General features: G+C 57.0%; 6 protein-coding genes across 6 annotated transcripts; 2 read left to right on the top strand and 4 right to left on the bottom strand.

Annotated features, from left to right (window-relative positions):
• Positions 1 to 63: 63 nt before the first annotated feature.
• Positions 64 to 873, bottom strand: JN550_008659 (uncharacterized protein; the record flags this gene model as incomplete). Its single annotated transcript, XM_049320645.1, has 1 exon — positions 64 to 873. One exon carries the CDS (start codon positions 871 to 873, stop codon positions 64 to 66), a length of 810 nt encoding a protein of 269 aa, XP_049169317.1.
• A 604-nt stretch (positions 874 to 1,477) lies between these two features.
• Positions 1,478 to 2,638, top strand: JN550_008658 (uncharacterized protein; the record flags this gene model as incomplete). The annotated part of the gene is made up of 1 exon (XM_049320644.1): positions 1,478 to 2,638. One exon carries the CDS (start codon positions 1,478 to 1,480, stop codon positions 2,636 to 2,638), a length of 1,161 nt encoding a protein of 386 aa, XP_049169316.1.
• A 500-nt stretch (positions 2,639 to 3,138) lies between these two features.
• Positions 3,139 to 5,697, bottom strand: JN550_008657 (uncharacterized protein; the record flags this gene model as incomplete). The annotated part of the gene is made up of 1 exon (XM_049320643.1): positions 3,139 to 5,697. One exon carries the CDS (start codon positions 5,695 to 5,697, stop codon positions 3,139 to 3,141), a length of 2,559 nt encoding a protein of 852 aa, XP_049169315.1.
• Positions 5,698 to 6,564: 867 nt separating this feature from the next.
• On the bottom strand, positions 6,565 to 10,588 carry JN550_008656 (uncharacterized protein; the record flags this gene model as incomplete). The annotated part of the gene is made up of 5 exons (XM_049320642.1): positions 6,565 to 6,582; positions 6,641 to 7,318; positions 7,373 to 10,334; positions 10,411 to 10,504; positions 10,558 to 10,588. 5 exons carry the CDS (start codon positions 10,586 to 10,588, stop codon positions 6,565 to 6,567), a joined length of 3,783 nt encoding a protein of 1,260 aa, XP_049169314.1.
• Positions 10,589 to 11,089: 501 nt separating this feature from the next.
• On the top strand, positions 11,090 to 12,624 carry JN550_008655 (uncharacterized protein; the record flags this gene model as incomplete). The annotated part of the gene is made up of 3 exons (XM_049320641.1): positions 11,090 to 11,209; positions 11,253 to 11,555; positions 11,614 to 12,624. The coding sequence occupies 3 exons, from the start codon at positions 11,090 to 11,092 to the stop codon at positions 12,622 to 12,624; spliced, it is 1,434 nt and encodes a 477-aa protein (XP_049169313.1).
• Positions 12,625 to 13,150: 526 nt separating this feature from the next.
• On the bottom strand, positions 13,151 to 13,601 carry JN550_008654 (uncharacterized protein; the record flags this gene model as incomplete). The annotated part of the gene is made up of 3 exons (XM_049320638.1): positions 13,151 to 13,218; positions 13,302 to 13,437; positions 13,599 to 13,601. The coding sequence occupies 3 exons, from the start codon at positions 13,599 to 13,601 to the stop codon at positions 13,151 to 13,153; spliced, it is 207 nt and encodes a 68-aa protein (XP_049169312.1).
• Between the last annotated feature and the right edge of the window lie 1,426 nt (positions 13,602 to 15,027).

Below are 15,027 nucleotides of genomic sequence, written 5' to 3'. Positions count from 1 at the left end.
GCCAACAGTGCACGGGATGGAACCTCCTCCAGGGATTGATGAAAAGTCTACCCCTACCCTTCTCTATCGACCCGGGCTGAGTGGTCGGTTGAATCCGCCTATGCGATTCATGTACTGGCGATACTCGGTCTTCTTCTCCTTCCTTACCCCCCCGACGTTGTTCCCAGCTACCTTGGTGCCCTTGGTGGTGCCAAACCCGCCAAAGCCAAGCATGGCCTGCATGGCAGCTTCATCCTCGTCGACCTCCACATCGTCATCGTCCTCATCCTCGTGGGCATCCTCGTCCATGGCGTCACCTCTTTCGGCGCTGGGCTCCCGTCCGGGCTCCCGGTCCTTGTGGCCTGTACGCGAGGGATCCTCCTCGCTCTTTCCTACACGGAACGACAGGGGCGTATTTCTGTCGCTCTTGGGCCGGCTCGGGAGAGGCGAATTGTGCTCAGAGCGCTGCTCCTTGAGGTCTGGGACGTCTCTGACTGCTTCCCTGCTCGGTCGCGGCTCATCGGCGTCCCGACCGCCGTATCTAGGACGGCCATCATCCCGTTCTCCTCCTCGGTATCGCCTGTCTGTGGGCCTGTCGCGTTCGCGTTCGCGTTCGCGCTCACGCCCGCTTCCCCTGTCACGATCACGTCCGTAGCCCCGGTCGCCCTCGCGATCTCTATCGCTTGCTCTGTCCCGATATCTGTCGCGCTCCGGTGGACCATCTCGCCGGTCGCGGCCGCGGTCGCCATCGCGGCGGTCAGACCGTCCCGGGCTCCTGGACCGTGATCTGTATCTCCGGCCACCCCGATCCCGGTCGTCTCTTCGGTCGTCTCTTCGGTCGTCTCTTCTCCCGTAGTCCCTGTCGCGAGCGCCGCGGCCCCCGCGCCGATCCATTTCGAGCCGCCGTCAGACTTTTGTATGTCTCTCTGTGTTAAGCGTAACGGTGAGAGAAGCGATTCTGTCCGTCGTCGGGCTGTGAACGAGGTTGCCTTGGGAGAAGCTGAGCTTTGCGATTTGATGAATGGCAACCTTGGGACTTGGCAAGGCTGCAGAGACAGTTCCAATTGCTAGCTTACTGCAGTGGGGCAGACAAACACCTTAGCTATGCGTCTATGTACCTAAGTACCTCGCTAAGATGCAGGTACGTACCGCATTGGCCTGGACCATTCCTGTCTGGGAGTCTGGGCGTTCAGTGCTATGTACTTCGAAGCAAGGCTCCTGCATCTAAGTCGTGCCTTCCATCTTCCTCTCCGCGAGGCTCGGTTATTTTATGTAGGACTTTTGGTTGAAACAGGGCAGCTACTCAGGTATTCCGCATGCCATAAAATGGCCTTCCCGGCGGCGGTCTGCGCCTGTCTTGTGTTGCCATGCACTCAGCCTGAAGCCCATAGCTGTATAGTACAGTTTGGCGATCCAAGGGGTCAGAACCTGGGCCCTTCAACATCTTGACCGTCTTCACAGCCGATAGTGCCTCCTGCTACTATCAACCGAACTGGCCATGGCTGAAGAGAAGACGATGGCAAAAAATAACAAGGGCCGAGTAAAGACAAACAACTCAGGGGCATCTGTATTGGCTCTCGCCGATGATCAGGAGCGGAGCCGGCTCTTTCAATTGCCTCAAGAGCTCCGAGATTCGATCTACGATCACCTATTCTTGGATACAAGAGTATCTCATGGTCGGAGACCACTAGGAGAGGTCAAATGTTTGCGAATCACTCCCGCTCCGAATTCCCTTTCGCTGTTGAAGACCTGCCGTCGCGCCAGAGCTGAAATTGGACACAGCTGGCTCAGCCAGGTCCTGTTCAACTTTGAAGACGTCAAGACCATGATGGAAAAGCTGACTGCTGTCCCTCTGAGAACACTCTCCGCGATCCGCCACTTATGCGTTCGGGGACACTCTTTGACGCTTTCTTGTCCCGAAAAGAAAATGTACTACAACCTGGTCCATGGTTTGAAATTCCTGCCGGGCTTGCAGCTTGACACGCTGACAGTTCTCAATCTATACGGCAACTGCGTCACTTACGATGTCTTGAATTCTCTCATAAAGTATGGCCAAGGGTGGAGGGAGCTGCGGTACATCTCACGCCGTTCGGACATACTTCAATATGTGAACGACTTCATTATATTACAAGGATTTGATGACTATAATCAGCGACGTCAACGCAAGCCACAGCCAGCCAACTGGATCAGGACTATGAACAGTCGAGACGGGGCCGCCAATCAACCTTCTGTCGCTATCTATCGGTCTACTCTGCCTGGTACGACTTGCACAGTGATTAATGAAGCAACCCGTGTTCGGTTCGAGCAGGAGTGTCCGGAACCAAGCCAAGAGGCACTCTTCGGAGGACGGGCATGTGCCAGTTGTATGTCCTCTGGCGAGAATGCCAAAGAGCTTATGGTAATAGTCAGGCGTGGCAACGGCGTTGATTACCAGGAGAAGCAGCGACCTCCCCTTCTACCGGAAATAGGTGATATCCGCGCAGACTGCCCTGGTATGACCTGGGAAGAAATCAGCAAAAAACACTTTGCCCCTCCGTCTGATTCTGGCAACGCTGACCGTTGTTTTGGTAACGACTCCAGCGATCACGCTCCGGAAAAGATGGATGAGTACAGACACGTTGAGGAGTACGAATGGACACCGCTAAAATCCGAATATTAAGCGCGACTGGCGATGGAAGATGGGGGCCACAAGCTGAAAGCGAATGCCAATATGTGCTGCAACCTAGGGTTGTACGTCGCCTTCCTCGGCAGAAGTAATCACAGGTTCAGACAGATAATGTGGGCGGTCGCACAAGGTATTGCTCCTATGGAGGAGCTGTAACTTGTGACCGGCGAGAAGGTCGGGGGACCCATGCGACCTGTTTGCTACGTCCCAGGTATACAATGAGACTTTCTCCTTATATCTGATACGAACGGCACTGACATGCGCGCTACAAGTGGTGGCAGAGGTATTGCAGCCAGATAATCATGAAAAGCGTATTCATGCTAAAATCTACCAATGCTTGTTGAACCAAGTCCTGTTTCCGTCAGATTGCTCTAACATCCATGTGCCACTTGTTTAGAACGCCGGTCGAGACACGTTGAGTATCTCATGCAAACCCCTTTGACCCAATCTCGAATTTCAACCACAACGCCCGACGCAGAAAACAGACCACCGCCTCAGGACCTCCCACCGAAGACGCCCAGCGGCCCCTTGAGCTTCGTGAACATCTCGTCCCTCTCTCCCTCCGGCGTGCTCAGCGCCGTCACAGCGCCACCCGCGCCGATCCGCCACACCTCGGTCTCGCCGGCCCCGTCCGCGTGCCGCACGGTCTCGTCGTCCCACCGGAACAGGCTGCGGATCGTGACGCTCCAGTCGCCGCGCCCCGTCACGTCCGTGTAGCCGACGACGCCCGAGTACAGACTGCGCTCGCGGTGGCGGCCGCCCTCGAGCTCCTGCAGGATCTCGCAGCTGCGCTTCTTGGGCGCCCCCGTCATGCTGCCGGGCGGGAGCGAGGCCGCCAGCACGTCGAGACCCGTGTACCTGCCACCACCGCCGCCGTCGCCTCCTCCTCCCTTCGTGGACGCCGGCAGCTGCCCCTCGACGACGCTGATCATCTGGAACACGCTGGCATACTCCTCGACCTTCATCAGCTGCGGCACGCGCACGTTGCCCGGGCCGCACACGGAGTGCAGGTCGTGGCGGACGAGGTCGACGATCATGAGGTTCTCGGCCTCCTCCTTGGGGATGTGGAGGATGTGCTCGGCCTGGCGCAGCGTGGCCACGGCGTCCGACTTGCGCACGGTGCCCTTCATCGGCCGCATGGAGCACAGGCCCGCGCGGCCGTACTCGAGGAACCGCTCGGGTGAGCTGCTGATCAGCGTCGCGCCGCCGAGGCGGAGGTACGAGCCGAAGGGGGCGGGCTGGCGGGCCCGGAGGGTGCGGTAGAGCGCCCAGGAGCTGGGCGACTTGGTCGCGCTCATCGGGGCCCAGCTGTTGGTGGGAATGACGCCGTGGGCCTCGAGCAGGCTCGCAGACCGCGTGATGGAGGTCTGGTCTGTCAAGCAGAGCTCGTACGAGTCGCCGGCTGCGATGAAGTCCTGGCATTGGCGGACCTTGGATTCGTACTCTCCTGCTTCGGGGGTCACAATGCTCGCTGGCTCGCTAGGCCCTGTGGGTGTGATAGGGGGCGTGAAGTGTCTGGCCCCCTTGAGTTTGCTATCATTGACCCGCAGTCCATCTGCCCAGATGGCCGAATTTTGCAGTGTGTCTGCAGTGGAGTTCAACCATTCGTCGGCCTCAGAGACCGAAGTGTGCAGATATTGGATGCGGAGGGTGCCCTCCAAGTGATCAACCACGATGCTCTTGGTTATCCATGCGAAGCACAGATCCGGCCGCTCGTGGCCCCGAGGACTATTAATTTTGACCTCAATGCATTCCAAACCCATCTCATATGTTATGTATCCCATAAACCCTCCCAGAAATGGTGACTCAGCGTTGGGCATGTCTAGTTTCCTCCGATCCATAAAATCGGCCAATAAATGCCATACAGTGTAATGTTTGCCGAGCTTGACGTCTTTGTTGCTGTGACCTTTGTTCATGGCACATGCAGGTAGAAGTGCATTGACATGGGCGGCGCCGGCCTGGTACTCGAGCCTTAGGGAGTCTGCGACATCGAGAGCAAGTATGCTGTACCGCCCTCGCACGTCAAGGCCAATGCGGTTGGCATGTGCGCTTGCAGAATCAAGTACAATGTGCTCCCGTCCTCCATTTTGCAGAAGCTCAACGATATCTGGCACCTCCACGTGTGATGGCAGCTGAATGACCTTAGAGGCATATGTTGCGTTGGTGCCGTACTCCGTTAGGTTGAATTCATCGGGCAAAGTCTCCTCGAACACAACTGCTCGTTCAGCATCCCGTGATGCCTGTACCTGGCTGAGAAGGCTGGGCTTTGTCGATCCAGGGATACAGTCTGGGATTCGTGACTTTGTCACCCGCCCACGTTGCTTGCTCCAGAGGAGGGCCTCTCGGAACCAGTTGCTGATCACTTGGTGACCGAGGCTCTGCGAGCATATGGACTCGGGATGGTACTGAAGACCCCAGAAAGGCTTGCTGCTGTGCTTCATGCCCATCAGGATGCGCTCGGACGCACCGTTCCTCCCCTCCTCCACCCAGGCCAATGGCACTATGTCCGGCAGCTCAGGGAGGCCGGCCCATCTCCTCTCAGACCACTCGGCTTCGGAAATTGAGTCCTGCCCGATGTCCGCACACAGGCTATGGTAGAGCGTCGCCTTGAAAGGCGTGACTCCGGCGAATATGTTCCCTGAAGATCCCGCGATCTCCCTGGAGCGGAAATCGATGTCTCGAATCATCCCATGCAGTCCGCCGCCGGGGATTTTCCTGATACTAGCACCGCAGCTGATGGCGAGGCTCTGAAATCCTAGACATATCCCCAAGACCGGGAGAAGATGCTCATCCTCGAGGTCCCAGATGTGCCGTATCAGCCCGACGTCGGCATCCAGCGTGGGCGAACCGGGCCCGGGCCCGCAGACCACAGCATCATAGCATTGCAGTTCCTGGCGGAACTTGTCATGGAAATCCGGGGATGCCGGGTCCAACAGGGGTGAGTCGATGTGCAGAATGTCGACGTCGGCTTCCAGCAGAGTCGTCAGCAGCGACACGACATTGTTGCTGAATGAGTCGTAGGCATCCAGGAACAAGATCCTCGGACGACCCATGACGTGCATGGGTTCTGATATTCTACGAGGTTACCATGTGTGGGTTTGATTGGTAGTATAGGCGGCGGTCGGGGTATGAGGTTGACGGCCCGGGTAGAGCAATGAGAAATTTTAGCGGGTACCGTTTTCTAGCTTCCGGCCGCTGAACGAGTAAGGGATTGGCCGGGCTAGATACGGCAACCGGGATGCATAAGCTTAATTGACTGACCTCTCCAGGGAACAGGGCTGAAAGTCACCAGCAGCTAGACCCTTGGACCCTGGGCCAAACGAACAATAGATCGGGTGACGTCGGCTTTGGTAACGGGGGTGGCCCATTCATTATAGGAGTGTTTCGGATGCTGACCGGGCCATTCAGTTCGGGGCCGACTTGGCACTGTACTAACACGACTAATAAGACCAAATTACGAAAAAGCACCAGTAATGGAGCCTCAAGTGACGACCACAACATGTTTTCATCCAATCGTATTTCTTCGTACCTTTCTTTTTGAAAGATGGAGGCAGCTGGTTTTTACCCTTGCTGTGTTGCCATGGCACTGGAATCGGTCATTCTAGGGGTAGGAGGGCATCATATCACGAGGCACAGGAATGAAGATGCTCGGGATCTTGAATTTCATTTCCCCAGGCCAAGAAAAATTGCAACAGTTGACTCCCTCTCTCCGGCAGGGCGCGAAAAGGCGTATCTACAAACACGATTTCCAGGTTTATCATACAGACGGACGCTTCGGCAAGTCAGAAACGCAAAAGATATGTCCAGCTATGCAATTATAGTCCTCCGCGCCCTGGATCCCCAAACCGAACTTAAATCATAAAATCGTTGACAAACGTCCCACCTGGCAGGGAGGAATGATCTCCCCGCATGTCCTTGCTTTAGGCATACTTGCGAAGCTGTAGGCTTTAGGTTAGCGGCCGCCTGCCAATCAGTACACAGAGTAGGGGAGCTTACATCTAACGTTAATGTCCTCGAACTATTCACTTCCTGGTCTCTGTATACTCCGACCAAGCTCTCACTGTCTTGGAACAGACCCGTCTTGAGACTGATGACAATGAACTGCATACCAGGGCCGGCATGTTCCCTGATGTAGTTCTTGATCTTCTCGACGTTGGCGTTGTCCAGAGCGGCATCGACCTCATCTAGCACGAAGAAAGGACTGGGCTGGTAGCTGTGGATGGCGAACAGCAGAGCGAGAGCGGCCATCGTCTTCTCACCACCGGAAAGGTGCTCCATGTCACGGAACCGCTTCAGCGGCGGCATGGCGTGGTACTTGATGCCCGAGAGGTAAGGCTTGTCCGTGTCCTCTTCAATGTCGAGGTAGGCCTGTCCACCCAGGGGATACGCCTCGGATCTCGTCAGATCCTTGTAGACCTGCGAGATTTGCTCCTGGATGTGCGTGAATGCCTTGTTGAAGAGTTCAAATCTCTTAGCCTTGATTTCGTCAAATGCATCCTTGGCCACCTTGAACGCGGCCTTGGAGGCTTCGTATTCCTGATCCGTGGACTGGAGCCTGGCCTCCACAACGCCAAGTCGTTCCATGGCGCGCATGTTGGGATTGAGCTTCTCGAGTTCTGCTGTTAGGGACGAAATCTGGCCTTGGAGTCGTTCTTCAACGGAGTCGTCCTCGGACTACATAGATTAGTATCGAGACAAAGTGTTAAGTGTTTTGCTCGTGAGACTCACATCCTTCAAGTCCTCGTCGAGTAGATCGAAATCTACCTCGATGCCATAGTCATTCATGGCATCCTCCATAAGATCCGCATCGCCACCTTCGTCCACATCCATGGCATCTGGGTCTTGCTGAAGGAGGTTGTCTTCGTTGGGCAGATTGTCCAATGAGCCTTGGGCCAGTGGGACATTGACCTGTTCCAGTCGACATCGCCTTAGCAGAGCGAACTTGCCAGCGCTGTTCTTCTGCACCTCTGTCTCCAGTCCAGCGATAGCCTTCTGTCTGCTCTCGATGTCTTTACTCCTCCTTTGCACATCAGCCTTGGCGTCGTTCACCTTCTGGTTGCGCTCTGAGAGCTTCTCTTTGAGCTCGTCGTACTGCTCCTGTAGCGCGGCCAAGGCATCCTGGTCATTGCCCATGGCTTCTTCAATCGACTCCTTCTGCGACTCGTAGGTTGAGATGTCGTCTTGGAGCTGGTTGAGTTGGTCTTGCATGCGCTTCACCCTGCTCTGCGCATCGTTCAGTCTGGACTTCTCCCAGTTAAGGCTGCTGTTCAGGCGTGATTTCTGCACTTCGAACTGGTTGCGCTTCTCGGATGCCTCCTGCTCAAGACTGCCCTGCTGAGCCTCGTACGCCCGGATGTCGGTGTAGCCAAGTCTCTTGCAGAAGGTAGCAAAGATCTTATCCTCGACCTCGGCGATGGCCGCGCGGAACTTGTCGACAGCCGCGCGCGTCTTCTGCAGCTTGCTGTCTTCTTCCTTGTACTTGGGCTGCAACTCCTTAAGTTGACGCTTTGCGTTGTCCAACTCCTTTTTCTTGCTGGCCAGGTTCTGTTCGTAGGCAGCCAATTCGTTGCGGGCAAAGGCCAGGCGCTGCTCCAGACCAGCCAGGTCGTTGTGCAGGTTTTCTTCGGTCGTACCACGCCTGTCGGCCTTAGGCAGCTTCTCGATCTCCTCCATGTACTTTTCGGCCATCTTGCGCAGGTTTTGGACGTCATGTTCCTCGAATCGGCGTTTGCCCTTGTGCTCAGGACCCCGACCACCAGTCATGAGACCTGCCTTGTGGATCACGAAACCCTCCAAAGTTACGGCCTTGACGGGTATCCTGCGCTCGTAGCAGACATGCTTGGCAACGTCCAGAGTGTCACAGACAATAGAACCGCCGCAGGCGTATGTCATGGCGCGCTCCAGAGCGGAATCGAAGTCGATGGTATCAATGGTCAGCCGAGCACCCTGGATGCCCTTAACAGCGTTGCTCACGGCGCTGACCTTGATGTTGTCTAGGGGAAGGAATGTCATGGCTGGTGCACGGTTCTCCTTCAGGTACTGGATACAGTCCTGGCCCGTCTTCTCAGAGTCAACGATGACCGAGTCAAAGTCACGGCCCAGAGCTGTGATGACGGCTTCGTCATACTTCTTCTGCGTGGGCTTGCACAGGTCTCCGACCCTGCCTTTCACGCCGGGGTATATGCGTTTGAGCGAGGTGACGGTCTCCTTGATCCTGGCCTCCTTGGCATTCTGGCGTTGGCCCTCATCGGCCTCGCCCAGTTTCCTCAATGCCTCCTGCAGTTTCTCGTCCAGCTCAGTGCGCCGCTGGTTGGTCCTGACGCGCTCCGACTGGACCTGGTTGAACTCCTTCTTCTTGGCATCAATATCCTTGGAGGTCTGCTTGACGCTGTCTTGCACGACGTCCCGTCTCTCCCTGATGGCGACCAGCTCGGACTCGAGCTTTTCCACGGCAGCGTGGTAGTTCTCGACCTTGCCCTTAAGGCTGTCGACGGTGGAGGCGTCCGTCTTGAGCTGACGGACAAGATTCTCCAGCTTTGCCTGGTTGTCGGACGACTTGGCCATGGCCTGGGCACGCAGGGTGTTGTACTCCTTGCGGTCGGCGTCGCTCAGCTCCTTGCCCTGCTTCTTCATGGTTTCCTTCCACTGGTCCTCGAACTGTTTCTGGGCCTTCTGCACCGTCTCGAGGTCCTTCTCAATCTTCTTGATCGACTTGGCCTGGTCGTCGCGCTCCTTTCCGACAGTGGCAATCCTGGCGCGGATCCTGTCGGCGGCCTGGCTCGTCTGCTGGACCTTCTCATCGATGGGAACGAGGCTGTTCTCCTTGTCCTCAATCTCTTTTTCCTGGCGCTTGATGTGGCGGTCGACCTTATGGACCTCCTTGGTGACCTTGGCCTGCTCCTGACGGGCAGCCTCGAGGTCCCTCTCGAACTTGTCGACATTGCGGCGGAACTCCTTCAGGTTTTCCTGGTGCTCCTGGATCTGGGCGCTCGACTCGTCCATCATGCGCTGGAAATGGTAGAGCTTCCAGAGGATGTGAGTAACAACGGCGGCATCGCGCTCGTCCGTCTTGGCCTGGAAACTGTCGGCCTCCTTCTTCTGTTCTTGGTACTGCTTGATCTCGGAGTTGATGCCGCGACGGCGCTGCAGCTGGAAGTTGGACGTCTCGGAGGCCTGGTCGGCGTCAGCCTGCAGGCGCTCGTACTCGGCCTTGTACTCCAAGCTGCCCGAGATCTGCTCGATGAGGCGGGTCAGGTCCTGGGGCGACTGAGCGGCAATGGCCTCAACGTCTCCCTGGAAAACGAGGAAGTTGCGGGCCTTGATCAGGATGTTCTCGGCCTCGAGGGCGTCGTTGTACTGCTGGGCGGTGACAACACGGTCGTTGATGCGGTACTCGCTGGAGCCCTGGTTCGTGATGGCGCGTTTCCAACGCTGCTCGTCGCCGGCGTCATCCTCGTAGACAGCCATGACCCAGGCAGATTTTGGGTCGCCACGGGTAGGGCGCTGGTCGGCCTGGTCGACGCCATTAGGATCGCCATTGGCGTGGCCGTTGGCGGCGGGGGCATCAGCGGAGCCGTCGTCGTTTATCTTGGAGGTCTTGAGGACGCGACCGCGGTAGACCAAGTCCTTGAGGTGGGCGGAACGGAGATGCGACGACTTGATACCCAGGACAAAGGAGATGGCGTCCATGCTAGAGGAAGCAAGAGGTCAGAACCAGCAGGCGGAGGCGTAATGGGGAGGTAGTAGTAGTAGCAGGACAGACGTACGAGTTGGACTTGCCGGATCCATTGGGGCCGATGATGGAGGTGAAGTAGGAGTCGCCAAACAGGAGGATGTGGTGGCCCTTGTAGGACTTGAAGTCTGGACGGAGTCAGCGAGGGCAGCGGTCTGTGTACGGATTACGGGAGCCATACTGAACAACTCCAAGCGGATGAGCTTCCCCATCTTGACGTGGCGGCTCTCTGGCAACTCACGGGCGAGGTGGATGGGTTGGGTTGCGTGTTGGACGTCGTGGTCAGGTCAGAGACGCGACGGGGAGTTTGCGACGCGCGCCTGGATAATGGGCGCCGGCCCGGCGGGGGGCTTGGTCGACTACAGTGCACGACTAACTTATCTGGAGGCGGGCGGGTCTCCGTCAGCCGCCGCCCGGCTGCAATCCACGCTGGCAGCCCACGGCAGCTGAGGCCTACGATCCGGTCCCCCCCCCCCTGTTTTCTTGGCTGTACATAAGTTAGGTACTTGGGTACTTGAGATCCCGCGGGGCAGTTCCGCATCGCGCCTGCCTCAATTGAACTTATCGCCCTCACCGCCAAAATTAATTCTGCCGTTTTCCAGCCGGCATCCAGATCCAGAGCTCCAACCTCGAAAAATAACTCCCACCTCGCAACCCCCACATCGCCAGTCGGATTGAGCCCGAGTACCGTCGACGATAATCCAGCTGCCACCATGGAGGCCGAGAAGAGTGACGCCTGGATAAAGCTGGACGCCGCCAAGTTGGCGGAGGATGCTGCACGCAAAGGCAAGCAGCCAAGGCCCCTCCCACCCGTCAACGGGCCCACGACTGATGTACTGTACCATAACTGTATGCTAACATGCGCCCACCACAGAGGCCAAGCACCAGCGAAAGCAGGAACAGCGGCTGATCCGTGCTGCCCTGCGCAAGGAGAAGCGCCAGCAGAAGTCCGAGGCCAAGGCCGACCGAAAGGCCCGCGCCCAGGCAGCTGCCAAATGGACCCCCGAGCGCAAGGCCGACGAGAAGATCAAGAAGGCCCTGACCAAACCGCACAAGGAGGAGAAGCGGTACCGAAAGATGCTCGACCGTGCAGAGCGACTCGAGGCCCAGGCTCGCAAGATGATGCAGCAGGCCCAGCAGGCTCGAGCTCGCCACGCCTACCTGACCAAGCAGAGAGAGGTAAGACGACACGAGGTTATGTGCGAAGCATGGACCTGATGCTGACAATCGACCACAGAAGGCCGCAGCCGAGAAGAAGGCCGAGCTTGATGCCATCATGGACGAAGCTCCCGAGAACGACAACTACATTGCCCTCGAACCGAAGCAAGAACCCACCGCCCCGGCTGATTCAGAGTCCTCTTCTGATGAATCTTCTGATGACTCAAATGCGGACGTCACCATGACCAATGCTTCTCATGACGACGAGGCAGCGGGTCCTGAGGAGCAGTCGAGCAAGAAATCGAAAACGTCTAAGACGGACACGAAGGAAGAGGAGCCCGCTGAAGAGGAGACCGCTGAACCAGAGCAAGATGCTGCCGCACCCGAGGAAGAGCCTGCAGCTGAGGAGGCACAGACCAAGGAGAAGAAAAAGAAGTCCAAGAAGTCCAAAAAAGTAGAAGAGACTGCTGAGGAGCAGGCTACCGAGCCAGGGCAAGATGCTGCTGCGGCCCAGGAGGAAGTTGTTGCAGATGATAACAAGGACAAGAAGAAGAAGAAAAAGTCCAAGAAGTCCAAGTCTGAGGAGGGTACCGAGGAAAACGCCGAGACTGAAGAGATAGTCGATGGCTCTGCCGAAAAGAAGGCTGCCAAGAAGCGCAAGCGACACTCCGAACCGGAGGCTGAGGTCGAGGCCGCTGCGGAATCCGCCCCTACAGAAGCCCCCGCGGATGCCACTGCCGATGCCGAGGATTCCAAGGAAAAGAAGCGCAAGAAGAAGAAGGCCCGCAAGTCGACCGATGATGGTGCCGAAGAGGCCGCCTCGAAGCCGGTGACAGAAGAGGCAGAGAAGCCTAGCATTGACGCAGCAGAGCAGTGGAACGTCTCGGCTCTGGGCGGCGGTGATGCGAGAAAGGAGAAGTTTATGAGACTCCTCGGAGCTAAGAAGGCAGGAAACCTGGCTGGCAGTCAGAGCACTTCGGGTGGCGCTTCGAAACAGTACATCTCAACTGTCCAGGAGGATCTTGAGCGCCAGTACGAGGCTGGCATGAGAAAGAAGGACATTGGCGGCAAGCGAGGCCTGGGGGCTTAAGCTTGACGTTGCTCGGCATGCTGTGTACATATTCTACACCCAAAAACTTGTGGCGTTCATGGAGGACCGGGAAAAGCTGACGATACCACGGGACTGATTTGCTCTACATAGCTGGCTGAAAACGCATGATAAGCTGTTCACTGCCAATGGCGTCACTCCTAATACACTGGACTTGACTGGTTATCGTAGTTTACTGAATTACACTGGCGCCCAAAGCAAATCGCTCATTGCCCTTGGCTCGCTATCTGGTTCCCCGAATGTGCTTTTATACACCACCGAGGACTACACGTACTGTACACCCAAGGAAAATGCCCGCGAGCCGACGCGCCACGGAAGCAGCCAGCTCTAGCCTCTGGGTTGATGCGACCCCCTTTTTGCGTGCGAGCCCGTACACGGCCATGTACAGGGCCTCTGAAACGTATTCCTCTACTACATCGCTGAACTCGATCCCCGGCGCCCCCCGCGCAGCTGCCGTGCGTCTTGTCGCCCCAATCGTCTCGGTCTACCCGGTGGCGCTACCGGCCGTCTATCGCCAGAAGATGCGCTGCAGGACCTCGAAGAAGACACCGCCGAAGACGACGAAGCCGAGGAGGACTGGTACGGCGGGGGAGAGCCAAAGGTCAGCAAAGAACGGCCCGGTGGATAGCAAGAGCTTCCGAGAGAAGGGGTGAACTCACTCAGCCAGAGCGGCGAGATGGGCGACTTCTGCGCCTCCTTGGTCCGCGCCTGGCGCTCGGCCTCCGACTTGCCGCGCCGCGCCTCCTGGTCCTTGACGAACTTGGCGTTGGCGCGCCTTTGCTGGGGGGTCTGGGCCTGTGTGCGCGGGTGTGCGTGTCAGCATGGAGAGGTTGCGGCAGGAGAAACGAAGACGTGGTGTGCTGGGGGATCGGTGTCGCGTGTAGGCTTTCTCCCTCTGCCCGGCAGAAAGGGGACCACCACGGTCTGGGGGGTGGGTGCCCCATGAGCCGACGTACCATTGTGAAGTATGTGTTTTGTGCAAGTCGAAAAAAGTGGCAGTGGTGATGTGTGCCTGGCTATGGGGGAGCCAGAGGGGAGAGTTCGTTCGCGGATACTTGTATGGGGATCTGGTGTGTCCCTTCTACCGTCGTCTTTTTCGCGATGTCGCCGAGCGAGTTTATATAACTGCGGCAGACCGGATAGGACCTTCGTTCGATTGGGTTCGCGTGGGTTCGGAGTCTTTCTCGCCGGGTCAGAAAAGACAGATTGAGGGGGTGTGTATGTGTGAGTCGACGGCGAAGAGAGCAGGGGAAAAGTGACGAACAGGAGTTGTTGCCAGCTTTCGGTCGGTCGTTGGAGAGAATTGGTGAAATCTGTCCAGGACACATCGCGCATTTCCGCCCGCCGCCCGCGTCCCTGGTAGCCCCCAATCGCAACACCTGTCTAAAGGGCCATCACCTACTAACCTAGGTAGCTTTACGGGCTGGGCGGCAGGGGTCCAGTACCTAGGTAGCTGTCCGCCCTTTTCTTAGGGGCCCGCCCAGCTGCTCCTTTTGGGGAGCCCCCTCCAACCCCTGGCTCCGGGGGCCGCCAAGAGACCCTGACCCTTTTCCGGCGCGTTGGCAAGATGATGTCCAGTCGGGTCCAGTGGTCTGGTAGGGGGTTCTCCCCACACTCTCCAGCCACACGACAGGCCAGGCAGTGAGCTGGACGCCACTGTCGCTCGACTACTACCTCTGAAGTAGAATTGGATGCCACATCAGAACCTGAGCCGTGCCGCTTTAAGCTTGAGCCTGGTCGGAGCTTAGCCTGAGCTCGACCCCAATGAACACATACAAAAGAAGAAAAGCATGCATAAAGGAATTGTGTATAACAGCTCGGCCGTAACGAACCGAGTTTACGGGTCGAAGCTCTTTTATGGTGTTTTTGTTGACGCCTGGTGGCTAGACATTTCTGGACCTTTGCCTTTCATCCAATTCCATTCAAGCTATTATTCGTTCTGAGCCGAGGATTGACTGGGATCCGGGTCGCCACGTTCGGGAGACTCGTGTCAATGTGCAAACGGCGTGGCAAACACAAGTAACAGAGCTCGCATGATCCTCTTTCCTAATTAGCCCTTGCCGAACAACTTACCAGTCACTTTAGACATTGCTTGGCACAGTGCTTGGCTGGTACCAGAGCAAGATATCTCTTACCGGAGAGAGCAGCGTCCAACAGCCTATCGGCTTGAATTCCAACATGACGAAGTTTGGAACAAACTTTCCCAAGAGGTCTCCAGGTATGTGCGCCAATCTAGTTTCAGCATCTGAGCTCACCAAAAGTCTTAAGCTTTCTATAATAATATGTATATACGGACTTGAACCCCTGTTTGAATGACTTCCTGGGAAGTCATCCGGACATGTCCTAGGAGGGTTGGCCTTGTGACAGAAAAGGGGGTCAAGGGCC

The sequence above is a fragment of the Neoarthrinium moseri genome, assembly GCF_022829205.1.
Source record: "Neoarthrinium moseri strain CBS 164.80 chromosome Unknown scaffold37_Wmoseri_CBS_16480, whole genome shotgun sequence".
Lineage (NCBI taxonomy): Eukaryota > Fungi > Ascomycota > Sordariomycetes > Amphisphaeriales > Apiosporaceae > Neoarthrinium > Neoarthrinium moseri.
Note: the sequence above shows the minus strand (reverse complement) of the source record. Positions and strands in the feature narration are given on the sequence as shown.